The sequence below is a fragment of the Trematomus bernacchii genome, unplaced genomic scaffold (assembly GCF_902827165.1).
Source record: "Trematomus bernacchii unplaced genomic scaffold, fTreBer1.1, whole genome shotgun sequence".
In the NCBI taxonomy this organism is placed as follows: Eukaryota; Metazoa; Chordata; class Actinopteri; order Perciformes; family Nototheniidae; genus Trematomus; species Trematomus bernacchii.
Window position 1 is genome coordinate 27,026,693 of NW_022987720.1, and position 13,912 is coordinate 27,040,604.

The 13,912-nt window shown below is 40.4% G+C and overlaps 1 protein-coding gene across 1 annotated transcript in view; it reads right to left on the reverse strand.

The window, feature by feature from the left end:
- Positions 1 to 13,428, reverse strand: part of LOC117493542 (myocardin-related transcription factor B-like) — a 45,105-nt gene extending 31,677 nt beyond the window's left edge. Inside the window, 2 exon segments of the mRNA XM_034144164.1 lie at positions 11,237 to 11,406; positions 13,296 to 13,428. Of these exon segments, the coding sequence (XP_034000055.1) occupies positions 11,237 to 11,375 (139 nt within the window). The 5' untranslated portion in view covers positions 11,376 to 11,406; positions 13,296 to 13,428.
- Positions 13,429 to 13,912: the final 484 nt, after the last annotated feature.

Consider the following 13,912-nt stretch of genomic DNA (forward strand, 5'->3'; position numbering starts at 1 on the left):
TTTCGGTATCAATTTTATGTCAAAATCTTGAAAAGGTGTCTAGCACTCGAGACGAACGGCGTCAACAATAAAAATCCCCAAAATGCTACAATGTAAATAATAAGCTAAAATTGGCGTGATAGCTATACGTTAGCTGTTAGCAGCCGGTGGGCAGCACTGTTAAACTTGGGTGAATACCTGTGCTAATATCAGCTAACGTAAACATAGCAGTGTTGGATTCAAAATACATGACGATGTGTTCAAGGTCTACAGTATGAGGAAAACAAGTTATCGCCATGTGTTCATATGTTATTTGTAAAGTGATAAATGCATGATTTCAATTTAGTAATACAGTTGTTTTGATGGATTTATTTGACGACATTAACATATTAAAAACTGAATTATGACCTGTTTAACTCCCTTACATTTTTGTATTCACACAGCAATAAGTGAGTGTAACTTCATTTAATGTAATTTCAAGTTCATGGGATTACCTTGAAAAAAATTCTGTCAATATACGTCATTATTCCTACTAATTGTAATAAGACCTCTATTCAAAAATGTTCCTAGCGTCAGTCAACAGAAAACCACAATACATACATCTGTAACACTCAAAACCATGTTTACTTGCCATATTGGAGTTTCAAGTATAATGTCAGTAAAGAAATAATAAAATAATATTGTCAATAATCAAATGGACCCTAAAGTAAATTACATACTTTGTCATTATACTTTAGACTACTCTGGAAGACTCTCAGAGTTCACAGAGTTTGTCCTTCCCTGAATCGGTCCAAACTGTTCTCAGAGCAGCTTCTTTGGTCCGAGGTCTCTACAGTCCACCCGTTGCTGAGCTCATGAGCACGAGGCAGACTGGGCTGCCCTCCCCCCCTCCCCCCCACTGTAACCCGGCCACTTGTAATGTATTTGATCCACTTAACACCTGAGCCCAGAAAATAAACTTGGATTACACTCTGAGGAAGACCTTTACACTTAAAGGGCCAGTGTGCCATAATAAGGGGAATACTAGCAGAAATATGTATCACCTGAAACTTAGAACTGTTGTGTGTTTGTTAGCTTACAATTTGATCTTCATATTTACATGGAGTAGCTCCTCATCAACGGATTCAATAGTTAAACGGAGGAAATGGACAGGCCGTACACTGGCTCAAGATTGGACGTTTCCTGTGTTTACGTTACCTGTAAGCCCAGGTAATTTAACACCACGCTTGTCTGCTGTAACGCCAGCTGCCAACTTAAATGTTGTTGCTAGTGTTGTAGGAAATGTGGCCTGAGCAAAGCAAAGGTCCTGAAACACACCAAGACTTTGTCACAGTTTCACACTGGGTGGCGCCGGTAACAACAGTCTTGTAAAGGGAAGGTTTGAGCAAATGGGCCATCTGCAATAAAACACTAAAAGGCGCCAAATTCTACACTTTAAAACAGTCAAAGCCGTTTGTAACATCTTTTTTAAATTGACATCCTCCAGACATTGACCGAGTGGAAATTGGGACAAATTCTACCTTTGTTCTCTGAAGGAACTACTACTTAAGTCAAACAATTCACCATGAAAGCTACATACATTTACAAATCATAGCATGTGTTGGAGGTTTGACTATTATTACAAAGTAGAGATGCACAATTCATTCAATTAAAATCGTAATATAGTCTTTAGTGCAATATTGAAATCGCAGGAAGTACAATATTGGTTTAAGGCTCAATATGTGCTCAAATGACCATTTTAAATTAACTTGCAGAGATATCCTCGCCTACAAAACGTATTCTACAGACTTACCAAAACATATTTGTTTGGAAGCGATCCTCTTAAGAAATCAAACCATGATTATTTAAACACATTTTTCAATGATAATGAGAATTATGATTCAAAATGATCCATCTCTCCAATATAGTGAATCATAACACAATTGTAATATCAGTCGTAAAGTCAAAGCATGAAACACAACAACACATGTCCCACCTTGTCTGAGACTCTGACAGGCCTGCCGCTCTAACTCAAACCGCAGCGCTCTCTCCTCCATGTCCCTGCTGATTGGCTGAGGCCTGAGAGGGGCGGGGTCAATGCGGATGCAAGGCAGGTGTTCCAGCATGGCCATCAAACTAAGATATTCATCTGAATATGTCCAAAGCAGGGAAAAGCAAGGAGCAGGAAGTGGGCTGGATGAGGCTCTACGGCCGGTGAACAGAAGAGCGTAATCCTCTGTGACGACGTTGCTATCAATACAAAAAATATTCTTCAAAGCGTTGAAACATGAAAAGAAGAGTTGGGCAAAGTTTCTGAAATCAAAGACCTTAAAAAGAGGCTTCAAAATCTTTTGGGAAAAACCTCCTTAATTACATTGAATGACTACTCACAACAAAGTCCTCCTTCAATGTATGTAATATTGAAGTAAAAAAAAGAGTGTATAAATTCAGAAGTACTGCGCTTCTGCTGCGGCTACAGGACTGACTGAGACGCGTGTGTCTGTTAGAGTGTGTGTGTGTCAACTGTCTGTGAATCTGTGATCAAGCAGTCTGTACCAGCTGCTGCTGAACTCACGGCTGGACGTCATTCAGATACTGACAGACACAAACAGGCGTCCTGCACGCGCAAGAGCGCACACACACACACACACACACACACACACACACACACACACACACACACACACACACACACACACACACACACACACACACACACACACACACACACACACACACACACACACACACACACACACACACACACACACACACACAGAGTGGTGCCCCTTTCCTTCTCACCAAATTCCTCTCACTTAGCACTTCTGATCTAAGCTGAGTGCGGTATCAAGGATATGCACCTGTGTGAGCACCTCTCCGCCATCTTGCCTTCAGGCCTCCTAAAATCATCACACACACACACACACACACACACACACACACACACACACACACACACACACACACACACACACACACACACACACACACACACACACACACACACACACACACACACACACACACACACACACACACACACACACACACACACACACACACACACACACACACACACACACACACACACACCTGCTTCCACTCGTCAACACATCTTTTCTTCACTGTTTTTCTTGCTGCACACCTGTCTTGCTGTTTCCTGCTAATCATGTTTGAAAGCTTCACTAAATATCTGCAGGGAGGACATCTTTTTTTAGGCCAAAACTGAAGTTAGCATTGCCCTGATTTTCTTGACAAAATATTGCCTATTGGATTAGTCTTTGCTAAGTAACAGGACTAACAGCAAATAAGGTTACACAGCACTATAGAAACAAAAATGTGGGATATTTTCTCTATTTAAGTAACGTACCACTTTAGTCAAGTTGTAGAAGAAACCATTAATTGTATTGACTCAATTGAGCAGTCTGTTTTGATTTGCTAACGGCAACAATAATGTTGCTAGTGGCTAGCTACTGCTAGCTCAAACATGTGCCACATGGCAGTGTACTAAGGGAAGTGTCCGAATTTAGACGCAGCATTAGTTATAACTTTCTGCGTAAATGAAAAAATAGCTGGACCAAAAATATGGAGCATCACAGCTGCTTTAAAGCCCACTCTTACATAACACTGATACTATTTTAATTGGCAACACATTTTAAAATATATAGGGATAAACAGGCGGGGTAGTGGAAGTCAGTAACACAGGAGTAGCTTTTCTTTTCTCTTTAAGTCTTCCTTTTAAGTTGGACCATGTACCAATGCTCAAAGGAATTCAATCAAGGATTTAGGAAATAAAATGAATCCTAATTTCTATAAACTCCCACTCCTATCACCGACAACTTTCTATCATCCACAGCTTGAAAAAAGACGTTATAAAACTGTCCGTGAGAGACAGAAAATGTGTTTACAAACAGTCGATCAAGTTTTCCATTAGACCCTTTTTTAATAGTATAATGATTTTAGATGCAGGAGACACAGGGGAGATATTATTTAAATATAAAGAGCCTTATCCTTTTTCATATATGCTTCCACATTAAGCAATTGTGGTTTTAACTTGAGAAGAAAAGTACAAATCTGCATCGCTAGCCTTACTACTAGCTGGTGTATTCCCTTTCTGAAGGTCAATAAAGCGTATATCTACATGCACGCCTTAATCTCTCTCGTTCAGCTCTCCTCCCCTCCTGCTTGTCAGAATGAAACACCTGCATCGTCCGCTGACACTTTCATTCATCTCCATTATTAAGGCTCCGTCCCCGCTGACACCAGATAATGTGACATGACATAAAAAGGTGCGAGAGAGCCTGTTCAAGGTGAAAAAACAAAGCGCTCCCTTCTCATCTGTCGGGTGGCGTTACAACGAACCGTCGCTGCTTGTCATGTTCACTTTATGTTGAAGAAACAAATTAATTAGTGGCTTGAAAAACAGAGCAATGAGTGCAGGCATAAATGACTGTTAAGGGATCTGATGCACATGAATAGCTGTTTCTGCAAGTGTGTGTGTGTGTGTTAAATATGCAGGATTATGTGTCTGCGGGTGCATTTCTGTATGAGAGCGTGTTAATATTCAAGATGTGGTGTCCCCAGGCGAAGAAGTCCACAGTCTGACAAGAGAGGGGAAACGAATCAGCACTGTGATCCGCCATTACTTCAGATGAGACCCAGACAAAAACGCCGGTAGGGATAATCCCGCTTTGCTGGGTGTGTTTGTGTGTAGTTGTGTTTATTCTCAAAGAGTGTATCTACATGTATGAGCTGTAAAAATGTGAGCTACATGTATTTCAATTGAGTATTTTCAAATGATGCTTCCTTATAGTTGTAATACACTAACATTTTACATTACGTTACATGTTACTTGTTAGACGCTTTTATCCAAAGCGACTTACATACATTCAGTACTGTGGACAATCCCCACAGGAGCAATGTGGGGTGAAGTGTCTTGCCCAGGGACACAACGACATGCTGACTGCAGTGGGGATCGAACTTGCTATCCCCTGATTCGAAGTCCAGCACACTACCCACTGAGCCACAGCCTCCATTTTTTTTTTTTTTACTCCCCTACATTTATTATGCACCATTTACGGGCTAGATTTCTCCTAGAGGATTACAAAGTGTGCTTTCTCTTTTTTCTACTTAGCAGATGTATGTTATTAATAGAAAATATCAATCAAATCAATCAATTATGATATATTATTATAGGTTAAGCTACTCACCAGTATATACAGTATTTGAAATAAGCGCCACCTTTACCAGCTGCATCATTAAAGAGGACGTATTATGCTCCTTTTCAGGTTGATATCAGTATGTAGTGTCTCTACTGTGACATGTCTCCATGCTTTAATGTTAAAAAGCTCTTTATTCCTCTCATACTGCCTGTGCTGCAGCACCTCTTTTCACCCTCTGTCTGAAACCAGAGTCCAGTCTGCTCTGATTGGTTAGCTGGCCGGCTCTGTTGTGATTGGTCAACCTCTTTGAGCTATCCTGCCCCTGAGTCTACAATGTGTAGTAGCGCTAGCCAATAGAAGCACGAGTGTTACAAAGTGATGCCATTATATTCAGGAAGTAAACAAAGGAGTCCAATGGAGGAGTTTCAGACAGTGTGGGGGAGAAACTCTGGGACTTTAGCTATTGCAGACCATTTACATGCACACAAACGTATATAACACACATCAGGAAATCGAAAAATCGAAAAAGCAATATAAGTCCCCTTTAAGCCTTGAGCTTGACCTCTTTGACCCTTTAGAAATCCTGGTTATCTGTTTTCTCTGGAGAGGAAGTCCATGGATCTATTAAAAGGATTTGTTGTAATGCCACTGAGAGGAAATGGTGAGACTAGAGGGCAAAGGTCAGGCCAAAAGTGGCTGCTGTACATGCATTTGTCAGTGTGTGTGTTCATTAAAAACCTGACTCAGTACTTCAGAGAGATATTAAAGTAAAGCTCTGAGGATACACTACACACAGAAGGAAATGATCCCGGCTTCAAGACATTAATCTAATTATTAATGCTAGCTTGTCACAGTTCATATGTATGTGAAGGCTGTGAATCTCATATGTGGTTGTTGCTGAGAAGCATTTAAAAAGAGTAATTAAAAATGTTTTAAAGGAAAAACAGATACAGAATTGAAATAAGCCAGGGAACAATTCCTTTTTTAATAACTTAACCATAGCTATAAATGAGGTTTATGTATTTTTACACAGTTATTTATTAGTACGTGTCAGCCTCGTCTTCGGTTTCGGCATCTATGCTCTTCCTAAAACAAGACAAACCTGTAAACAAGTGTCAAATGATCTCCCACTCCCCCTCCCCCTGGTGGTGTGGTCATGAATGTTTTCGGTATACAATAATCAGATTTTTTCTTTCAATATTTAGACTCAGCATTTGAAAATGTAAATGGGACAAAAGCAGTCACCAACTTTGGGTTCCATAGAGATTCTCAGGTGCAATATTTGTACTTCCTGACTTCATATATACAAATAGAAATGTAGTTATTTACTATTGATGTCATTCAAAATGAAATCCAAAAACAGATTAGTAGGAGACGCTTTTTTCCATCAGTGAATTTTCCATCAGCGCATGTGTTGTCGACTAAGTCTCTCTGGCTGAAGTTGCTAATTGCGGACAAGTGTGGAATACTGAACAGGCCTAGCAGGGTCTAAGTCTGCCAAAGGATCACTTGAAGAGGCGAGTAAGAGATGGAAAATGACCACAAAGAGACACAAAATGACCTTGAAAAGACACAAAAACTACTTAAGAAAAAAGATGACCTCAAAGACACAGAAAAACTAGGAAAGAAGGCACAAAATGACCAATAAGAATGAAAGATTAGACCAAGAAAAGACAGAAACAGACCAAACACAGACACAAAAATGCAACAGAGAGACCCAAAATGACCTAGAAGAGATTAATAAAAGCCAGAACAGATCAATAAAAGATACAACAGACAAAATAACCTCACACAAAGAAACAGAAAACCATGAAAACATGCGTAAACACTACAAAGAGACCCAAAACAACCTCAAAAACAAACTCACAACAACCACAGTGTGTCGGTATAGGCCCGTATCTGCCCTTACACCTTTCCTCTTTAAACTCACATACAGTATCTTCTTTTGACCTTTTATTTCATTCCTCTTAAGAACTCCTGCACCCAGTTTCCCCATTTTCTCAGCCAATAAGCTTTCTTTACTCCCACCCATCCCCCTCCTCTGATATTACATCTCTCTTTGCTCTTAACCTCTTTACTTTCTCCAACTGGTTTAAATAGCAGGACCAGCTGCCCTCACCGCTATATCCAGAGCCTCTTAAACTGTGCACACTGGGGCTAGAGTTGCACACACCTCACACACACACACACACTCAAACCAAGACACACACTATAAAAAGGGGTTATCCGGGACTGATTCCCACGACTTGAAGGAGACTCAAAATGAACTACATCAAACCGTATTGTGTTCAAAACCATGGGTTCACAAGTGTTTTCTATTTTAAAAAAAAGGGTTGTTGTAGTATTAGCATTTGCCAGCAGGTGGTGACATACCCACATTGTAAAATAGAAGTAATTCTTGTCTAACTGGTACAGTCCTTTGCCTACGTTTCAATTAACTGTCAGTTGTTTACTTAGCAGATATTTGTGCTATTGCACTTCTGAAACTGAAATATAAAAAACTGAAGATCCCTGTGATGTGTCCTTCTGAGGAGAAGAAAGGAGGAAAATATTTTCTCCGGTGGATTAAACTTTATCCATTCAGGGGAAAAGGGTTTACACTTAAGGCACCGTGTCCTTTATCTCGTTATGGCGATTTATCTGGATCTCTTGGCATGAAATCGATATTAATTTGTGCTCAGGAGTGGGCTATAATTGGTCAAATGCATACAAAACATAACTAAATGGAAAAATATTAAGAATAGGGCGATAAATATCACAAAGCATTTCACTCTTTTATAGTCGCATAGCCAAGTTTGAAATAAATTAATACAGCATGACCAGGATCGTGAGAAAAAAGTATGCCAAACAGATCGAACTAAATCATCTCTTCCTGTTAAGCAAGTAGCTAAAACAACAAGTAGAAGCTGTAGCCTTTGAAAAAACATGACTGAGTGACAACCCACTCACAAGTAGACATTAGGAACCAGAAAACAGGGACCCAAAATAAAAACCTGAGTGTTTGTTTAATACAAGGTGTAAATAAGCCTTAGTCCTTACATCTGAAGCCAAAATAACTGTTTTCTCCACAGACTGCTTTAGAGACACATCTGGAGCAGTTTCATTAAAAATCCAACATCCTATGAGGTGAACAAATAAGATTTTGTTCTATAAAGTATTGTATTTATAATCACAGACACATAATAGCCGCGTTCACACCGGAGTACTTTTCACCGTACTTTTCGCGTTTAGTTCCGTTAGTACCCCTTATGTCGCGTTCACACCAAAAAGAGTACTTAATCTCGGGAACTTTTACCCCCATTTTTAGTGCCCGTTGAGAGATCGTACTTTCCTGTGGGAAAAAAGTGCCCCAGTGCTGATTGGCTGGGCGAATTGCAAACCACGCCCCGTACAACTGTGAAAATGTTGTGTAGAGCCGCCATTGTTTTTCCTCGCTACAAAAACCCAGCGCACCGACGGAGAGTAGTTTGTTTTTGAAAGCAGTTATGGCAAGCATCAAGAAATCATCGGAGCGGTGGAGTGATGAGGAGGTGTCGGTGCTTCTGGAGATCTACGCCGAGGACGCGACCCAGGGAATGCTACTGAAGCCAGTTCAGTAGCTTTCACTCGACCTGGGAATCGTGCACAGCCCCACGGCATACCGGCTAAAAATAAATAAACTCAGGCAGGACTACAAACGGCGGATTCAGTGGCCAACGATGACGACCACGATGAAGGTAAAATCAACTACATGCACTGGGGTTTTAATCTGCACAATAATGGTCTCAGATGTACTTTTATTTGCTCAGTAGATCAAGCTAGCCATGCTAGGCTGAAATGGCTAACACCGGCCCTGAGCTAGCTACATCTAGCTAGCTAGATATTCTCGGCCGCTATGAAAACGTTTTGACTTGTGAATAACTGTGCAGTGTTTCTGTAATTTGCTTCACTAACTCATGGCACTAATCGTCTGTTTCAGGCGAGGATGGACAACTCTCAGGATTGGAAACAAGCGAGCTTTCCCTTCCAGATCACAGCGCTTGGTCGTCCCCCTTACCAGCAACCAAACGCAAAGGTACACACACTGTAACTTTGTCTTGAAAGAACGTTACGCATCGAACTGATGTTCACAATCATGTTTATTTCCTTCTTGGTACAATTATGAAACAGCATGAAAACGTATTCGCCTAGACCGGCATTTACAAATGTTCGCGCCTTTTTACTCTCTCACAAACATTGTAAACATCCGGGCTAGAGGTCACATGACTTCCGGTAAGAAAACTTGCCTCAACAACATTAAACAAAGTTCAAGCATACATGAAGCACTCTTCAAAAATACAAAACAATAAAGAAGGGCACTTTGAGCGGCAGCTACACACACACACACTAGTATGTTGTAAAACGACATGGCGACTACACAGATCTTGTATCTTGCTTATTTTCCCCTCTTAGGAAAGCGGACACAGGATGCGAATTTCTTTGACACCGTCCAGGCGTTGGAGGACCGGCGTGCCGTGGTGAAAGAGTCGATGCACGGGGATCAGATGGTGCTGTTCACCAAGGCCCAGGAAACGGAGGACAAGATGCTCACCAGTTCATTTTATATTATTGTTATTACTGTTATTATATAGTCTTGATACAACTGACACTTTATTTTATATTGATAATGTTAATTTACATGTACAACTTCTATTTTATTTACATTAAAAATGTGAACTTCTATTTACTGTTAAACAGATCCTGTATCTTGCTTATTTCTCCTGACACTTTATCTTTAGTGACCTGTGTAGCATCCTATACATCACATGTAAGTGATTATTCTGATACCATCATGTTTCATCGGTTATAAACTGGCAAAGCTTTATTTGTCATTTATTTATCATCAATGTTGCAACCTTGTGGAGGAATGGCAGGGGCACATACACAAATATGATAATTTATATCATTTTAAATATTATTTGACCTAAAACTAAATGTTTTTATGATTGTCCTCTGAGGAGGACATGGGGATTTGCAAACTTTTAATTCCCCCCCCCATTTTACACAACACAAAATGGAGTCCACTATGGGCCGAAACTAACATGTAGGTTTCCATAGTGTTTATGGCAGACGGATGCAGTGGGTCTCAGGAAGATATATAATAAATAATAAAGGTGGGTTTGCTGCTGAGCCTATTTACTGTGCATACAACACACCTGGCACAGTTTAGTTATTATATTGCCACACTGTACACTATTGTAATGTTGCCTGTCTTGACTGGAAAATAAAAGAGAAACAAAAGCACTGTACAAAAGATCAGCTTTATTGTCAAAATGTTTACAATGTACAATTTACACGCTGTTCAGATGCCTCATAAAGCTGGGTCGCCGGTAAGGCAGTCCATTCGTCCCTGTACTCATCATTACTTTCACAAAGGTTATGTAATATGCAACATGCTGCCACCTGGATTTTGATCTTGTCCATCTTGCAGTCGTTTCTTTTCATCAAGCACCGCCACCTGCCCTTCAGTCTGCCAAAAGCGTTCTCCACCACCACTCGTGCTCGGCTTGTTATTGTACGCAAGTTGCTCAGGCTGCATTAACTCAGTTACAAAGCTGTATAACATGAGCACAAACAGCACAACTTCAGTCGACTCCATCTCCATCATGTCTGAGGTCGGAAGGTAAACAACAGACGCCTAATGTACAGCGAGTGGGTGGGCGTCGCAGTATACGCGGGAAGTTTTTCTTCTTCTTCTCTTGTTTTGTAGCGGATTGCAAACAACTTTAAGGTGCATACCGCCACCTACTGTACTCGCCGTGAAGTGGTTTGTGGCCTGCCAGTAAAGCCAAAGCAGAAGAAGAAGAAGTGACGTCAGCGGCTCATTTGCGTAATCTTCCCTCAGGGAAAAGTACTCCGGTGTGAACGCGATCTGTACTAAGTGCCCTGGGGTAAAAAGCGCCGGGGCTCTGAGTGCCGGAACTAAGTACAGGAAAGTACTTGGTGTGAACGCGGCTATTATTCCTTAGTTTTTCTGCTCCATTGTTTTAGAAATTGTATAATGTGTGGGCCCATTAATGATCCTTGTGGGACACCAAATGTAACTTTGCATGAGTGGAAGCGGGTTGATATTTGAGTGTTAAAACATTGCAGCTCACCATCTTTCCTCTCTCTGACTGGCAGCAGGTTGTGGGCGGGCTGCAGGGACATCTCTTGCAGCTCATTGGCCACGGCGTCACTATGGGGGCTCGGGATGAAGGCACCTGAATTAGGACTCGCTCCAAACTCGGTCTCCATTATTACCAGGGATTCAGATCGAAGCTTGGACCTAGGAAGTGAAGAAAAACATTGACGCACACTTGGGATGTTGCAAAGCTGAGTTTAAGGGCCATGAGTTTCCATGCACAACAAACAGACACTAATACTGTACTAGTGTAACCTCATAACATAAAGCATTGTTCATCCCTGTCCACTTTACCCCTCCAAATGTTCTCCCTCTGGAGGGGTTGTAGCCTTTGCAGACCAATAACATGTACAAAAACCTACATAACACACTACGGGAAAGCGAAAACCCCCCAAAAGCACAATAGGGCCTCTTTAAGACTAGAAATGAGAGAGCATGTCTTCGATCATTTTGCGGGGGTATTATTGTCCTTCAGCGTTAAAATGTTCTTATGGTCCTAACGAAAAAACACTTTAAGAGACAGTATTATTAAGACACTGCAGTTGTTGTTATGGTCCCACCAAAAGCTTATCTGTGACTCAGTTCAAGTCTTAGGCTACTCATAGTAATGTAAACGTGTCTGATATCAGAGCTGACAAGATGACCTCACTCATTGTGCCATGAGACATATCTATTGTATGAAACACTGCACAGGAAGACAAAGGGGGCAACACCGGCTTAATTTAGCCCCAGAATATCCCTGCGTGTTTGTGTTGGAATGTAAACAATGTTTTGAGTGCAGCTGTCATTAAGTCCAGTCAAAGGGGAAAACATGAGTCTGCTTTCCGCAGCTTTTTCAGTAGCAAAAATCTGTGTAATTTACGCTAGGGACGCTGGACATGACACCAACACTTTTTGAAATGGCCAATTTTGTCTAACCCACCACCTTTTAAAAGTATGATTTTTTTAAATGTTGGAAAGATTCCATGCACAAAGAAATGTAATAAATAAAGAACTATTTGCTCAAAAGCAGATCTCAAGAAAAATGTGTCTATTTGCACTTGCTGGGTGTGTATTTCTGTGAGCCTAAGTGGTGCAATTTAGACATGTGATACATTTAATGATTGTCAACTTTGAATAGAAAATAGAAAAGCAAACATCGCTCCCGCTTTGCAGCAGCAGGGCGGGATGATGGTCAATTAAGAATCTGAATCATAGATCCGTTGTGGGACAGAAGTGTTTGCTTTTGTCATTGAGAAGGCCTGCTGTGTTGATATTGTTGTAATCATGTTGTGTAAATCCTGTATGACAGATGATACATGTGTTGAGTGATATTGTCCTGTAGTCTGTCCGTGTAAATCCTGTTGAATATCCAGGCTGCAGGTGTTGATATTGTCTTTAAGGTTATAATTAGGTTGTAGTCCCACATTGTAAATCCTGGCTTTACACGTGTTGCTGACAAATAGAAGGCTTACTTTACTTGTGTATTGCATTTTGTTTTATGGGTGAATATAGGGTCCTGGCCACTTTTCAAAACAAAGTTATGTCCATGCTCCCAAATGTTCTGCAAATTACTCAGAAGTGGAGTAAAATATTATAATATTATAAGTATTATACTGTGAAAATACTCAATTGGTGTAGAAGTACCTCAATTTAAGTACGGTACTGGAGTAAATATAGTCGACTTTTCACCAACTTACTATAACTTGTATTGATGTTATGATAGTTTTCACGTTAAATATTACTGAGTCAGTAAAGTATGTATCCTCCTGATTTTGTAAAAAATATTAAAACGTAGTAGACTTAAAGGGTTTTAGCTTATTTGAAACTATTGCAACACCACTTACGATGGTTTGGTTCATTCAAAGTGAATCTAACAGCAGGATTCTTGCTGCTCTGAGTTTGTATCTTCATGGTTTATTGCACTTATTGTAGGGATAACGCGTCAGCTAAATTAAATGTAACGTAATACTAATATAGGTTTGACAGTCTACTTTAAAGCAGTTTCTTAAAGAGAGTTACGCAGCATGCATTCATCCGTTTTAAATACGTACCTTGGTATTATCTTTGTTCCCGTATGGCGTCCATGTTATTGTTAATCTCGAACAAATACAACCGAAACACTGGCAGAGTTTCTGGAAGCTGACGCGAGAAGTTTGTGCGAAGTCAACTAGGATGAGAACAAACTATTTCCTGTTAAAACTTTCAAAATACAACTCGCATTGTTTAGCCTACTGAATGAGGACAGACAAGTTTTAGAGCAATTCTTACAATTGTTTTGAAAGCATCGATGTGACGGTGTGACATCTGAGACATTAACAGTCTGTATTTGTCAGTTGTTGGTCCGCAACACACTATCTAACAATAAAAAGTGGATTGGATACGCAGATATAAAATGTAAGTCCATGTATTTCTGTGGGAGTGGCTCTTTGATCCTGAGCGCTTCTTGGCTCCGTAGTAAAACATGTATGTGACTCGCCTGTCCTGCAAACAGAGGATGCACCTCTATTTAGTTTGTTATTGCAAACATTAAAGCATTGTGTGGTTGCTTAATATTAATCAGCACTAATACAGCAGGGAGAAAGTGGAAATTGAAGATGAGATTAAATGTAGCAGTAGTTTAAACGTACACTATTTGACGTGCAAGATTCAGCCCAAAGTGCTTTACAGA